This window comes from Odontomachus brunneus, unplaced genomic scaffold (assembly GCF_010583005.1).
Source record: "Odontomachus brunneus isolate Ranch 3 - 2012 unplaced genomic scaffold, Obru_v1 Obru_scaffold_047, whole genome shotgun sequence".
Lineage (NCBI taxonomy): Eukaryota > Metazoa > Arthropoda > Insecta > Hymenoptera > Formicidae > Odontomachus > Odontomachus brunneus.
This window is the reverse complement of record NW_022639497.1, coordinates 1,250,539-1,266,591: the sequence shown is the minus strand read 5'-3', so window position 1 is coordinate 1,266,591 and position 16,053 is coordinate 1,250,539. Positions and strand designations below refer to the sequence as shown.

Sequence of the window (16,053 nt, the reverse complement as noted above, 5' to 3'; positions counted from 1 at the left end):
GCTCCCAGTGACATACATTCGCGCGACTCCTAGCGCGCGTTCATCGTCCACGAGCGAGGATCGGATGTCGAGGAGGATGAAATCGAAATCTCCGTCGTGCACGATATGAGCTCGTCCTTTCGGGCGAGATTCTTCCCTCTCGCTGCTGCTCGTTACGTTCGTTAGTCCGTCACGCGTCATTTCCTTGGTCCATTAAAGATAAAAAATGTTCCGCTGCAACCTGAAGCGTTAAATTATGGAAAAGTAGACTTTAAAGTATCATGCACGTGCTGATACGTGTCTATGAATGTCAAGAGTAAAAGCGCCAGGATGAAAGTACGAGCTAGGATGAGTGTACGATATAAAAGGACTTGGAATGGATGTCGTACATCATCATTAACGATAACCTGTTTTAAGGTCGCGAAGAAAGTTAAGCCGAAGTTCAGTGAGTTCTTGATCTTGGGTTATGCGGCTTGGATTCTTCTCCGACATTCCTTCGATTTGCGAAATTCTCACGCGCACGCACGTTCACGGCGCAGATCGACTACCTGTCGTTGTCATTGACCGTGAACGTTCGCGGTAACGCCACGAACGTGATCCGCCGATAAAGGACGGCGCGAATGCACGATTGCTCATTCACATAGCAGCAGCCTGTACAATCTAATCCCGCGGCGCTGAGATGTTGCAATGTATATAGTTAAACGCTGATATCTTCAAGCGATCGCGCAGCTACTTCAGTGGCGCAACGGCCCAGAGTTGAATTGGAGTGGAAAATCTTAATGCAGAGTCTGTAATATCCAATTAGACGAAGTCACGTCCAGTTAGGTGCGTTTAAGGAAACAACGAGGAGGGTGAAAACTGACTGACCGTACAGAACACTTGTCATAAGCGGACGAAGAGGTCCTCTGGCGTGTGAAAGGAGGAGAGAAAGAGAGGGACGTAAATCGGCATGAGCGTAGTAGTGATAGGCGGGAAAAGTGAAACAGCGAAGGAAACACGTGTCGCAACAGCAGGTGAAACTGCGAGTCGGTCTTTTGACGGGAGATAGGATCGCGCGCGTGTGATGCACGCGTGCGAACGCGACACACCCGCAGGTACAACGGCTTGCGCGCAAGTAGGGGAGGCACGAGATTTAATAGTCATACTTTTCATATAGTAATTGAAAAAAAAAGAATATTTTTTTTATATTGTGCATATTTTTATATAGGTGCAGTCTTTAGGTAAAAGAAAAAATATTATGTATATATTTATGCACAAAAAAATTATTAAGCAAAATAATTTACTTATCTTCCGAGTTTGGATTGCGTCTTCCTTGTGTCTGGTTCCGACGTTTTGTGAACATTGCAGTTCAATTTTTTCAGGATAACCTAAAACAAAATTAAACGTGCAAGTGTTAATGTCTATTTCAGGATTGGTTGTCGTATGGCTTTTATGTAGAGGAAACAAATTATTTCTATTTTAAGGTTTCAGGTATTTTATCAAAGTTAGTGATATCTTGTAATATATCAATAAACATTTATTGTACTAAGAAGGCAGTACTTCTCATAAACTTTGTAGTAATAACATTTAGCTGTAGGACTGTATATGCAGACTCACTCTGTCGTGACATCTATAACATAATACACCATTGCGTATGCTTTCATGTTGCTCTTGCGTAAGTCACGTCATAGTCACGTGACGGTCTGGCAACGCGTGACAAACTAATCCCACTTGATTTGAGTTAACTTAACCTGAATGGTCATTTGGAACAATAGAGATTATATTCATAAATTATGTGGTAACTGTTAAGTAAATTCTTGCAACTTTCTAGAGAGGAATTGCAAATGGAAATTCCAAAACAAACGAATCAATACATAGAAATAAAAAAAAAAATTACTCATTGCATCCAGTTTTTTGAAAGTGTTCGTGAATATCACATTCAATGATAAATTCTATCATAAATCATTTCACGTACATCTATACTATAAAGAAGAATATGCTCCTCCATTAAGTATAAACTTTATGGTAATTTACTTGTCAATTTGCTCCTAGAGACTCGATCTTCCCTGCGCTAAAGGCTCGCTTGTACGTTAAACTGCTCGAGTAAGAATGAAGGGGGTTGAGGTACGTCGTTTAAAAGAACAAATCACCGCTGTGTGTGTCTCTATGTCTTTTGCAACGCGAATTTATTGTCGGTCATTCTTATGGCTCTGAAGCAATTGTCGGTTTCGCAGAGTCGGTCGTTTATCTTGACGAAGAGACGGACAACGGCGGCCAAGGGGGAGAGCGTCAGCGGTTTATTATGTAAAACGCGACGGCTCGGTAACTCACGTGTCAGGGAGTGTAGCAATGCCGATAACAAATAGAACGAAAGCGCTAATTGCGCGTACCTGTTTCGCGAGCCCGATAATTGATAGCAAAAATTGTTAGGATAGCCGTGCGCGTATCGATATCTCTTTTTTTGGCGGAATCGCGATCGTAGTTCCGGAACGTTTTCCACATCGTGAATCATCGTGGATTTAAATCGTGGATGCAAGAACGCGTTTGATTCCCATATTATCACAACGTTTCCGACGATATCAGTCATTACGCGGAAAATTAAACGATCTGCGGGAGAAAACAAGTAGTTTTACATTTATATCACGTACATCAACGTAAACGATCTTTGCGCGATTCACGATCTCCTCATAGCAGCCGTAGTTGGACGAACTAGTCGAATGTTAAGCAAACGTAATCACAATTTGCTCATCTAACGCTGATCACTTTTTCTGTTTGAATTGTGCGTACAAAAGAAGAGAGCTATCAATTCTCGACGTAATTTCAGCGAGTTGCACGTGCGATTTGATTATTCGCACTTCGCATTTAATATTATGATTTATGAGACGACGAGGAAAAGTGGCAAATTGAAGAATGACTGCGTCAACTTGGAGGGAGGGTTGGGAGGGAAGGTCTCGAAAGGCTAAGTTCGCGAAGGTAAATTATGTGGAATCACGTTAGCAGATAGGTGTACTCAGATGAACATTGAAACCGGTTGTCTACGTCCTAAAATGAAAAATGTTACGTAAGCTTAACGACGTTGCATCGGCCGATCTCCCAGCCATTATACAATTGTCGTAATGTTCGGCTTTGCGAAAGCTCGCGCGATTTTATGATTTTCGTAAGCCGCAATGCCGAGCTCCGCTGAACGATGATGGGCTCTAGCAGGCTGCTGTCACGAAAAAGTCGAGTTATCGTGTTAACGTAGCGTTACTCGATGACTTGACGAGCGGCTATTTTTAATTCGACGGTCAACGGGATGTTTCAATTCTATTGAATGAGACGTATAATAACGAAGAAACATATAATAACGAAGGGAAAAGAGATGGAAGAGGTAAATCGACTCAATCGCGAAGCCGCACTTGGCGTGTATTGTATCTAATGACTCTGGTCGCATTTTATCAATGCTATCTAAACGATTTGTTTTTTTCTTCGCTTTCTTATGATTCTTAAGCCTGATCTACAATATGCTCTTTGCTTCCTGCTTCTTTCTCTTTATCTCTTTCTGAATCAAACCTTAAGCTTTAAGCCAGAAAAAGATAGAAGATAAAAAACAGAACGCAAAGAGCATATTGTAGATCAGACTTGACGGTGTGTCAATGTTTCTTCGACAATTGTCACGTAATAATTTGCGTGAGTAGTCGTAAGCCTCGACGTGGTAACGACAGACGATTATTAGCGTATTCGAAGTTGGTCAGCCGAGAGTCGTCCCGTGCCGAATATTCGTAATGAGATATGTGCAAAGCTGTCTTTAGAGAATGTCCGATGCGGTGATTAACCCACCATTCTTGAAGCGCACAAGGTGGAATCGCACGGATTGCAAGGTTACACGAAAGTTACACCGCTAATAGACGACAAGAAGGGAATGCGTTACGACACGCACAGCGTAATCATTAAGAAAATACACAATACGTAGAAATTGAGGATGCGACGGCCGTATGGACTGAAACATGATGCTATTACAATCACGAATAATGAGGAAGTAATCTGCGTTATCTCTCGCGAACGAAGAAAAATCATGATAGTTTAGTTTAATTTTTGTGAAGAAAGGAAGGGAGACAAAAAATCTTGTGCTTACATGAGCGCGTTTTGCTTTCTGTACAGAAAATATTACAGTATTTTTTTCATATAAATTTTAAAAGAAGATCGGCGGATGATGACGCGCGATATGACAGATAAGTCGTGACGTTTGCTTGTACATCAGATCAAACTGAACAAAAAGTCCTCTAACACATTGCGAAATGATAGAAGAATTTTGTGTTCAGCTCGACGAATTTTATACGTACGCAACGGATGTGTCAATAATTGTCAGACACCCTTTATATTATTTTTTTACTTTCTTCTCACGTGCAATCATCTCTTTGTCGCCGACGTCAATATTCCTCCAAAGTATCCCCTTACGTTTTGCGGATAATTGCCGCGCGAGAAAAGAAAAGGGTGAAGACCAACGAGAGATTTGTGACGGTGCTTCCTTGGTTCCATTTGGAACCTGGTTACGTCTCGAATACTCGATAGCGTCTTTTCATGTAAAATCACTTGAGCGTGATGGAGTCACGATCGGTTGGTTGCTCGTACTCAAGTCTTTACTGTAATCACGCCGTTCGCCGTTTCTTCCTTTTATTTTCGGCTCTTACTCTCTAGTGATAAGTCGTACGGGTCGGTCAGTCATTCACTGATCGCATCGGCAACGTTTCCACCTGGTTCCGCCGTGGAAAGTCGTGCATGGTTGTTGCATTGGTTGCGGCGTACGCGGATATAATAGCACTAACAACACTAATAATCACAAGGAGCCAAGTGCATGTACGTCAGACAAGCATGGAAAGTGTGTCGGCACCAACAGAAATCAGATTTAATCGTTGAGGAAACGGGATTATTAAATCGTTCCTCCGTAATGGCGCGGTCGTAGAAGTACACGCGGCGAAATATCATTTCGAAGCTCTGCGGAGTAATGTTTCACGGATCGCAATCCGCGTCACGAACAGACGATGTACGTTAACTCGTGACAGAGTCGTGGCGAGAGGGCTGGATCTTTGACGAAATCGGGGAAAGAGAGTAAACGTGTTCCTATCGAATTAACAAATTTGCTAATTTGTCCTTTAATCCGTACATCCCTTAATTCTCGATACACCACATTATAGAATTAATTTGTTCTGCATAAACAGCAGGTAAATTTTGACTTTGCTTTTGTTGGGAGATCTCTCAACGCAAGAATAAAATTCATAAAATGTTAATTCCAATGAATAGTTTGAGCTAATCCAAGAAGAAACACAGATTCTTGGCTTGGTTTTCGGCTTGGTATCTCTCGTGGATTTGTTTCCAAAACTAAGGAAACAAATTCACAAAGGACATGGCACCAACGCAAGAGGCAAGCTGACTATTTTCCACATAGCACAAAAGCTTCGAGAGCATAAGAAATTTAAAAACGGAACCTGACGATACGTATCGTGGATAAAAAGTTCTCTATTTTTTTCAAGTTTGACCATTTGACTCTGAGATGATCTATGCGGTGAATTGTGTTAGATCTTAGGATTTTTAAGAAATGCACTGGACCCGATAGCAACAGTGTTGTTCAAGTGGAAAAACTCGCATGTGAAAAAATCGCGCTCTTTTCGCGCGCTCTTTCATTCTTCTTATTCTCTCTCATTTCGTTTGTGATTCGACCTCTCTTAGTTCGATTGATCTGTGTTTGCTTTTCTGTGGTGCCTGATATCCTTTAAATTTTGATTAGATTAATTATGCCCAAAGAATATGGCTTTAAGTTGGCATCAATGCGCCAATTACCAAATGTATTTTATGGTAGCATCGTGTATGATTTCCCCTTCCTTCTTACTTTTTAATTTTTTCTCTTCTTCTTTTACTTTTTTCTATACTTTTTCTGATTTAATTTTACATTAAAATAGAAGACAATAAGACACGCGTAGCTTCTAAGATTTGTTACGCTCTGTGTACTTAAGAGGTACAAAAACAGGGTTTCTAATATAAATAATGCTTCAGTTGCATTGCGTTTTGTCCCATGGACTTTAGACAGTCTTCTAGACGATTTGTTATCGAACAGTCACGATTTTATCTTATAGCGATCGATCGAGCGGGTGACTTCGCAGTTACGAATGGATAGATAATCTTGTAATTACAATCGTATGTATTATACGTATGTAATTTGTTGTAGAATAAAAGTGTATATTACTAATAATGTATGTACTAATAATATATTAATTCACCTTTTTGATCGTCAGTCTTGGCATTACTTGCGCGATTACCTCGATAAATACGTTTCGTATTTCTCAATAAGTCTGCTATTCCGCATTCGACTCATCGAATGTTGGATTCAGGTTATATACTTTACCGCCAGAAATTCTTTCTGTATTTAGAGCTAAGGGCCGCGATGAAATAATAATTATATGATGTGGACAATAGAATTCAGGAGATCCACGACGACACTTTATTGATCGGCTAGTAGTTTCGAGTAACATCATGAGATGATGACTGTTATTATATGATAATAAACGTGAAGTCATTTGATTTTGCTTCTTTCTTAAAACAAAAAATACTTTTAACAAAGTAAAAAAAACATTACGATGGTATTTCGAAAGCATACTACGTAAAAATTTTCTCTTTCGTATTATAGGTTTTGTCAGACACACATATCTTTCTCAAATATATTTTAATTCGCTACTTATATTAAATTCACGTTTTGATTTTATATTTCGCGGAATGTGGGATATTTCTGATAAAGTGTCCGTCAAAGAGAGTATTAAGGAAGAATGGAGAGCAAGTCGACCCATATGAATTCATTAATACCGATTTATTAATACTCATTCATTAATACGATTGAGATGTGTAATTGTTGAACACTTCCGTTAGTCGAGTTAGCGAAGCATTTTTTGTAATCCTTTATTTAAGTATGTATGTTTGCAATAACTTTGTGTAAATCAAGTGACGAAACAATTTTACTAGCTAAAAGGTTACATCATTGTTGCCTCTACAGAAACTCTCTATCTCTACCATCTATATTGATTAAATACAAAACATGTGCGATATCGCAATATTTGCTAGCCGTTTGTTTATCTTAGCTAATTTCTGGTATCTAGACAATTTGGCTATAACTGGCTATGACAAGGCCACTTTTTTATATATACAGGTTATTGGTTATTCGCGATAATCATTATTGATGGAAATCAGATTTAATCGTTAAAAAATGGGATTATTAAATCGTTTCTCCGTACGGCCGTAGAAGTACACGCGGAAATATCATTTTGAAGCTCTGCGAAGTAATGTCTCGCGGATTTGCAATTCGCGTCACGAACGGACGATGTACGTTAACTCGTGACAGAGTCGTGGCGAATTTGCATCCTTGCATCCTTTAATCCTTATATCCCTTAATTCTCGATACACCACATTGTGGAATTAATTTGTTCTATGTAAACAGCAGGTAAATTTTGACTGTACTTTTGTTGGGAGATCTCTCAAGAATAAAATTCATAAAATGTTAATTCCAATAAAGTATTAATAAGTAACAATTGAGCTGCTCCAAAAAAAAAACAGATTCTCGGTTTGCCTTTTGGATTGGCATCTCTCGTGGAATTGTTTCCAAAACTAAGGAAACAAATTCACAAAGGACATGGCACTAACGCGAGAGGCAAGCTGAGCATATTTCCACACCGCACAAAAGCTTCGAGAGTATGAGAATCTTAAAAATCGACCCTGAAGATATGTATTGAGGCTAAAAAAGCCCTCTATCTTTTTCACGTCCGACCATTCGACTCGGAGATGATCCATGCGGTGGATTGTGTTAGACCGTAGGATTTTTAAGAAATGCACTGGATCTGACAGCAACAGTGTTGTTCAAGTGGAACAACTCGCTTGTGAAAGAATCGCGCTCTCTTTTCGCGCGGTGTTTAAGGCGTCAGAGTATCGGCGAACATGAACCGGTCGATCGGTTCGTTGCATCAAAGTAATTCGTCGTCGCTCTTAGCACTACAGGAAGGAGAGAAAAAAAACGAAGAAAAAAAGTAGGCTTGACGAGATGGATACGTGTCACGCTAAATGTTCACGATCGCGCGTGCTTTTTCAACGGCGTAACATTGCCATTGAGCAAGTAGCAATGAGAAACCTGTCATTACGGACTGCGAAAATGAGCCGTCTTTTCTCTTTCTTTTTCTTCCTTTTTTGTCTCATTACAGCTGCGTTGGATCGATCTGAATATCAGCTCACACGCAGATCTAAAGAATGTAGATTTCAGCAATCTCGGCAAATCTTGTGCAACAGAATGTAGCGTGTAACTAATTAGAGTTTTGCCGCTTTAACGGCGATGTAAAAGGGTGGAATTTCTGGTGGATCGCGAACCGCGAATCAGGGTACTTTATTTGAGCATAACGGTGACGCGCAGATGCACGATACTTATAAGAAAACTTGAAAATCGATCACTCGCACGCATGGCGCGAAGTCCCCAGTGGTACAATTTCCTGAAAACGTGGTCAAAACTCCAAAAATGAAAGTTTGATCTAGGGAATTTCAATTATTGATTTTGCTATAGTGATAATATGACTACTAAAAACCAAAAGAGAGAAGTGTTTATCTTTTATACATAAGTTTATTATTCAATTCAAAGTTGGCTTCTTTCGAGCAGCATATATTGTGCGCATTAGTAAAAAATCGAAGGTCTACTTATGAAGTGCTTAACTTCCAAAAACATTAACCGATTTGAATTCTGCAAGATAGATGCTGTTCCTGGAGGTCAGTAGAATATTTATGTGCATTGGATTAGCCGAAATTGTCGGGTTGAATATAATATAATGACAATATTGCTTACGGAAAAGAAACGGTTAAAATGTCTCTGAAAATTTTAAACTCATAGACAAAAAGTTATAAGTCCTGCAAAATCCCGCTAAATTTCTTATTCGGGCTTGTAGTTTATACTTTTATCTACAAAATTTGCAAAGGTCAGCTGTCACTAGCTGCCACTCTAGTTGTAGGGTCACTTTATAGCTGGCAGGAGAAGAAATCTTAACCGCATCCATTTGAATAGAGTTGCAAACATGAACACGTTTCTATACCGTTCGGTTTCGATTACAATATTTAAAAATTGTGTAACTTTAGATTAAACGTTATTAAACTCGCTTGCCTCGGTATTAATTTGGACAAACGTGTACGAAATGAAGAAAGATTGGAGTAACAGCGAACAGAGATATGAGGAGTTCTATTTACCTAAGCCATTAGTTCCTGTTTTCGAGCAAACACTCGAAAAAAATATCTGACCTTTTTTGAGCTATGATCCTTGAATAAACAGATATATTTGTATGAGATCTTTTCGTGTTTACGCAGTAGCAAATTTTCTTTTAAATTGTCGAATTTCGTACTAAAGGTTATGCGTGTTGTGTTTTGGTTTATCTACATCATCTTGTCAGGCGCTTTGGATGACATTAGGATGATAAATATAGTTATAACGAACATCCGTGGCGTATCTCATGCCAATGGGTGTAAGATGTGAATAATGACGTGAATCATATTAATTCACGGACCAAAAATTGTAGCCTCTGTTTTACTACCGATATGACAAATGTCCGAAGACACTCAAGAAGTAATGAACAAATATATAAAAAAGTTTCGAGAAGACTTCTCGAGAAAGTGGTCTTGAGCAAAAATTATGGAGGATGTGTTTTTGCGGCTTATGATCATATCCGATCCATATATAGCAAGTTTGCGAAAATTATCACAAAAAAATTAAAAACTTTGACCAGACGTTATAAAATTATTAATTCCACCTAATGGTTAATATGGAAGTTACAAGAGGACGAACGTTATCTCTAATAGAAAAAAGGTCTGACATGTCTAATGAAAATCCAGATGACAAAAATTAGCTCCTATAATGTAAATATATGTATCTAAGTCCGGATATGTATCTAAGTACTCTAATACTTTTACCTGCCTTTAGAAATTTTGTAATATTTTTTTCTTATTTCAATGTTAATATAATATAATAAGCACAAGTTAATTTTTAACTTATTCATCTTTAATTATAAACATTTAAGCTTCTATAACGCAAATTATTTATTAAATTTAGATCTGCCATTTTGTTTTTTGATATTTTTACCTCAGATTCGTAATCAGCGACCTCATAAATCCCAGGATACCAACTTTTGTCTAAACTGAAATACGATTTCATATTTTGACCACGAATTTGAGATCTTGGGTCATTGTGCGTTCGTGCGAATTGTCATCGCGTGCACGCGCGCGTGCGCTCGATATGTACAAAACTTGCGTGTCTACAACATTTATCTTGGAAACGCGAGAATATGTTACCATTGTGTGGATCGAGAGTCATGTTTCTTTTAAAAATTAATCTTGGTTTTTCAGGTGACTTCTCGATGAACGCCAGCGCGTCGTTGACGGCCGACAGGATGTCTAACATCTACAACAACTCCGTCGTACGATTTTACCACCATGTGTTCCACGATTTATCTGGTAAGTTCGCATTACACAAGACTTATTACATCCCGAAGATGACTGATGATCGGTTTATAAGAATAACGCGCACAGGGCGTTCACTGCACATAATTACACGTTTATTCGCGGTAGTGCGGCGTAATTTCATGTACTTTCTTGCTCACGGTGGGCACAAATAAAACCTAGTCGCGCGCACATAATAATTTCGATTCCGTAATTTTCAATAATAGCGTAACACTTGATTTTTCTTACTTTTTCACTCCCCATACAGGATGTGTTCCTCGTTTCGCGTCCTCGAAAAAAGTCAAGCATGTATTTTCATGGAAATCTTCTCTAAAGTTAAAATTAGAGCATAACAAAAGAAAAGAAGAAGAGTGATGATTTTTATTTTGCCATGCGATGAAATGTACAATTTCACTGCGCTTTGGCGAACAATTGTTCCCTAAACGCACGCGAAAGGAGTCGGGAAAATGCTGACTAATTAAAAACACGCGTCATTATTAATAATGACGAATGCACCTTAGAGATTAGGCTTTCTCGTGTGATACTTTGGGGCGAAGATAAATTTGACGCGGAGAAGGAAAGACGCGAAAGTTATTGTCAAGACTCGGTCTACAATGGAAAATAAGAAAACATGTAAACATAGTTGAACGTATACAAAGCGCAGATCGAGCTTGGATTGTTGGACTGAACAGCCGCCGTTAGACGCGATTGCATTGTGCACAAATCCCTTTCAGATCCCCGGACGAGAGAGTGGGTCTTCATATCGTCGCCCGTGCCCGCCGCTAGCATCTTAATTGGCTACCTGTACTTCGTTCTGTCATGGGGCCCGAGACATATGGAACACCGAAAGCCATATCAATTAAAAAACGTCCTAGTACTGTACAACTTCCTGCAGGTTCTTATCAGCATTTGGTTGTTTTTGGAGGGCTTGGACGGCGCGTGGCTGAAGGATTACAACTGGAAATGCCAGCCAGTGGATTTCTCGTACTCGCCGGATGCCTTGAGAGTACGTAAACCACAAAAGTACTGCTAATTCGTGACGTTTCCACGATTAGATAGAACCGACTTCCCGTTGCTAATGATCTATCGACCATATAACTAAAGAAATGTTATCGCGTGCTCTTCTTATCTTACACGTGCTCACTAATTGGCTGACGGAAGAGAGGGAGATGGGCGACGTCGTTACTCAAAAACAAATTACTTCTTGCGCGATATTTCTAGGTTGCGAGAGGAGTTTATATCTATTTTCTGGCGAAACTGACGGAACTGCTGGACACGGTGTTCTTCGTGTTGCGCAAGAAGGAAAGGCAAATCACATTTCTCCATATGTACCATCACACTGTGATGCCCATGGCGTCATGGGGCGCCACAAAATATTATCCCGGGGGCCACGGCATCTTTATAGGTGCGTAAAAGAACCAGAAGGAAGGTAAGGCGACGCGTCGCACTTTTCCTCAATCTTCCTCGTAATGTGACACGCGAGATGTCACCATGTCATGTTACAACAATCGTTTAAGCGCTGATTCGGCACGTGCTTGCTTGCAGGAATCATCAATAGTTTCGTGCATATCATCATGTACTCTTATTATCTGCTGGCGGCATTACTACCTCAGTATCAACAATACCTCTGGTGGAAGAAGTACATCACTACACTGCAAATGGTAATGAGACGAACGAATTGCGCACGAGCTGCCGGTGAAATCTCTTTCCCGAAAAGCGGAAAGAACCGATTTTCTGGCTGTTACCGTGCTAGAGATTTTCACCCATGCTCTGCGCTGGCGATTCGCAGATTCTTGAGCGAGTTGATGTCTACACTCAAAAGCGTAATCAGTATATTCTTCACTGAAATGCTATATTTATAACTGGTGGTTCAGTTGTAAGTATAGCATTGCCATCAATAAAATTTCGTTGAAGGGATCAGTTAGTAGTAGCAATTGTTCCCATTGATTGCTTTTTGCAAACTTTGACAATGCCATTGCACATAAGACGCATGGAAAACTGTTAATTCCATCGTCACAGACGCAGAAAGTTGAATTTGGTACAGCATGTAACAAGTTCGTGTAAGGTCCCTAAGACTAATATGGCCATGCTAAGGTTTGAAAAATTCTTCAGCTGTTATTTTATGGAATTTTCAAAATCCACTTGCGCTACAGTTTACTTTGGACCTTTGGCAATTAGAAAAAAATCATGAAAGAAGACATTCAATTCAAATCATAAGAAAAATACTCATTTTAAAAAATCGACATTTTGATCATATTAAAAGCATACGAAGATAATATGGTCACTTTTTCTTATATCTTTAAAATTGAATTTTTCAACCATTAATCATAATTAATGCAATTTGTAATAGAAGTAATAAAATTTTATAAAAAAAGAAGTAAAATTTATTTAAAAAAACATGTTACAAAAAAATACTGTGTAAGACAAATTTTCCTTGGACAGATTTTCTTGTGTCGATTCACCACGCTTCTTTTTTGGAAGATCAGGATTTATATTTAAAAGTAGAAAAGTAAAAATATTTTAATAATACTCAATCATATATAGCATTATAGGTTATGGCACTGTAGGTTGATAATATAGCCAAGAGTGGCCATATTAGTAACACGTGTCATTTCATAAAAATGTTCGTAATATTACATTATTGATTAAAGTAAACTAAATTTCGATATCGTTATTAGAATCAGCATAAAGAACTGCATATTAATCAATTATCCAACTAATATTATAAATTAATAAACATGAGAACAATAACAATCTTACCGGAGCCCAGTACGAAGCGTCTGTCGTCAAACACATAAACTTCATAGAATGAGAGCTGCACGCTTCAGCTTTTAGAACGGCAATTGTGTCAGGTGTTCTAATAACATATAAAGAAAAACATACTAATCTGATTTGAATTTTTCTGTGCAAATTACATCTTTTACAGCTAATTAGTCATATTAAAATCTGGCGATATTACCCTCAGGGACCTTATTATAGATTTTGTACAGTAAAATGTTACTTTCACTGGTTAAAATTAATGAGAGAATAAAGTAGAAGTATTTTTATTAAAAATTAGTGAACATATGCACTGCTCATTGGCGAAATACTTTTATTGATTTCTTTTATTGATATCTATTTTTATTTTATTGATTCAATCAGAAACATTTTTATTGATTCGCTTCAAGAGAGTATGAGATTTCAGCTCGATCAAACCGGTCAAATGGTTCCATTGGTCACGTTAAAAAATAAACAGAAGAACGAGGCGGAAAAAGCAGAAAAGGGGTTAGTCTCAATTCAGATGCATTACTTTATTTTTGAATTTTAACCAAGTTTTAACATAGTGAGATTTGCCGGAAACTTTTTTTAATTGTTTCCTTCGTACACATGAAATCGTAACGTTCGTTTCCACTCGTTTGATCGATCAGTCAGCACAAGCGAACATAGCGCGTATCTATGAACTAAACGCAACATTTGTTTATTCGACAGGGTCAATTTTGTCTGGCCTTCTTGCATAATATACAACTGCTGTTCTACGATTGCGAGTACCCGAGATGGTCGATGATTTTGATCCTGCCGAACGCGATGTTCTTCTACTTCCTCTTCGCGGACTTTTACAATAACGCTTACACTACCAAGAAGGAAAACGGCGTGTCGCCGACTCAAAACTCGGCCAAAGCGAGCGACGTCGCGGAGAAAGTGAGCAACAACGAGATACCGAACGGAAAAGGGAAAAGCGACTAATCGAGAACAACTGAGAAAGGAGACGCGATCGCAATGAAAGGCGACACGGCTGCTATCCCTACTAACATTAAATCGCACCGCAGTTTCTTATCCAGTTTTTCATCTCATCAATTAGTACCAAAATTACGAAATACTTTATTCTGGGGTCATCGCACACGAGAAGAATTAATCAATTAAAAAAAAAGAAGAAAAGAATAACTGAGAGACCACCAAGCATTCACGAACAAAGAACGTATTTGACCATTCTGCATTTTTTAATCTTTCACAGGAATGTAAACGATCTGCTTGATGTGTGTCTTGACGCGTGCGACATTAAAGTCATATCGAACGGCTGAGCTGATATCAAGATGTCTAATTAGTATATGGCACGTCTTTATCCACATTGCTGCTTGACACGTGAATTCGATGAACGGCCGCAAGCAGAGTCCGCTTATTAGAGCTTGCTTATTTATATTACATATAAATTAATAGCTCGGAATACAGCGCATTATTACTTCATATATGGAAACATATGTTGTCGCGTGTATGTTCGGATCTTAATCCTTTATCTGGTAATATTGCTCTTAAGTAACATCGTTTTTTCATGAGTTGTATGCAAGAACGAACGATGCATTTATTTAGTATTTTTGCTTTGGAGCAATATCTAGTTATCTCTGTTTTATTCGTCGGTGTCTTATTAGTTCCGACTTTTGCCACTAGATGATAATGGTTGGAAAAAATGTGTTTTCAAAATGATATTTTGAAAACAGTATAACTTCAAGAAACATCACTTACTTCATTTGAACATATAAACATTTCTTGAAATTTGTCTGTTTTCTTCAAATTTGTCTTCCATATAAAGGATTAATGTAGCTTTTACACACACACACACGCACGCACACGCAAAACACACACACACACACACACACACACACGCTCGAACGCTCACACGCACACACGTACACACGCACACACGCACACACGCACGCACGCACGCACACACACACACACGCACACATATATACAGGGTGTCTCACACTCTCCTCCGGGCATTTTGTGGGGACGTAGGTTGAGGTAAACATAAAAATCCTATATTCGCGTTTTGCGATATTCGCGATAATTATCGAGATATTAATTGTACAAAATTTGTAAATGATCATGTAGGATATGGTAAATGAGTTATAATAGCGATGACTGCCGTCGTGTACTTATACTTTAGATCAAATTAAACAAAAAAGTCCTCTACCATTTTGCAAATAATCACATAGATTTTTAATTATTAATTAAAGAAGATGAGTGTATTATCACGCAAAATCGTGCAATAATCTTCTTTAATTAATAATTAAAAATCTATGTGATTATTTGGAAAATGGTAGAGGACTTTTTTGTTCAATTTGACCTAAAGTATAAGTACACGATGGCAGTCATCGCTACTATAACTTATTTACTATATTCTGCAAGATCATTTACAAGTTTTCTACAATTAATATTTCGATAATTATTGCGAATATCGCAAAACGGTATAGGACTTTTATGTTTACCGCAACCTGTTTTACGTTCCCACAAAATTCCCGGAGGAGAGTGTGAGATACCCTGTATATATATATATTGACGCAAATCACGCATTGATTCGCAGATGCGTGGATTCTCTGCCAAAAGCTATTTCTACACAGTATATGCGGATTATTCTCCATATACTTAAAACAAAATCAATTAATCAATTAATTTTGTATCCTTCTGATATACGCGAAACAACATTTTACTTTATTTATAACTATTGTGTCTTTATCTCATATATACTACAATTTCTATATTTCATCGCGAGAAAATATAAAATAGATATAATTATCTATACTTGTAATAATATATTTATAAAAAAGTATCATAGTGTGCGTTTTGACCACACTACGC

The 16,053-nt window shown here is 38.3% G+C and overlaps 1 protein-coding gene across 2 annotated transcripts in view; it reads left to right on the top strand.

Annotated features, from left to right (window-relative positions):
* Nucleotides 1-15,147, top strand: part of LOC116844895 (elongation of very long chain fatty acids protein AAEL008004) — a 54,097-nt gene extending 38,950 nt beyond the window's left edge. For both annotated transcript variants that reach the window (XM_032817022.1, XM_032817021.1), the window contains exons 2-6: nt 10,348-10,455; nt 11,175-11,446; nt 11,662-11,845; nt 11,986-12,101; nt 13,909-15,147. In XM_032817022.1, the coding sequence (XP_032672913.1) occupies nt 10,359-10,455; nt 11,175-11,446; nt 11,662-11,845; nt 11,986-12,101; nt 13,909-14,163 (924 nt within the window). In that variant the 5' untranslated portion in view covers nt 10,348-10,358 and the 3' untranslated portion in view covers nt 14,164-15,147. The remainder of the gene's footprint in view (nt 1-10,347; nt 10,456-11,174; nt 11,447-11,661; nt 11,846-11,985; nt 12,102-13,908) is intronic.
* Nucleotides 15,148-16,053: the final 906 nt, after the last annotated feature.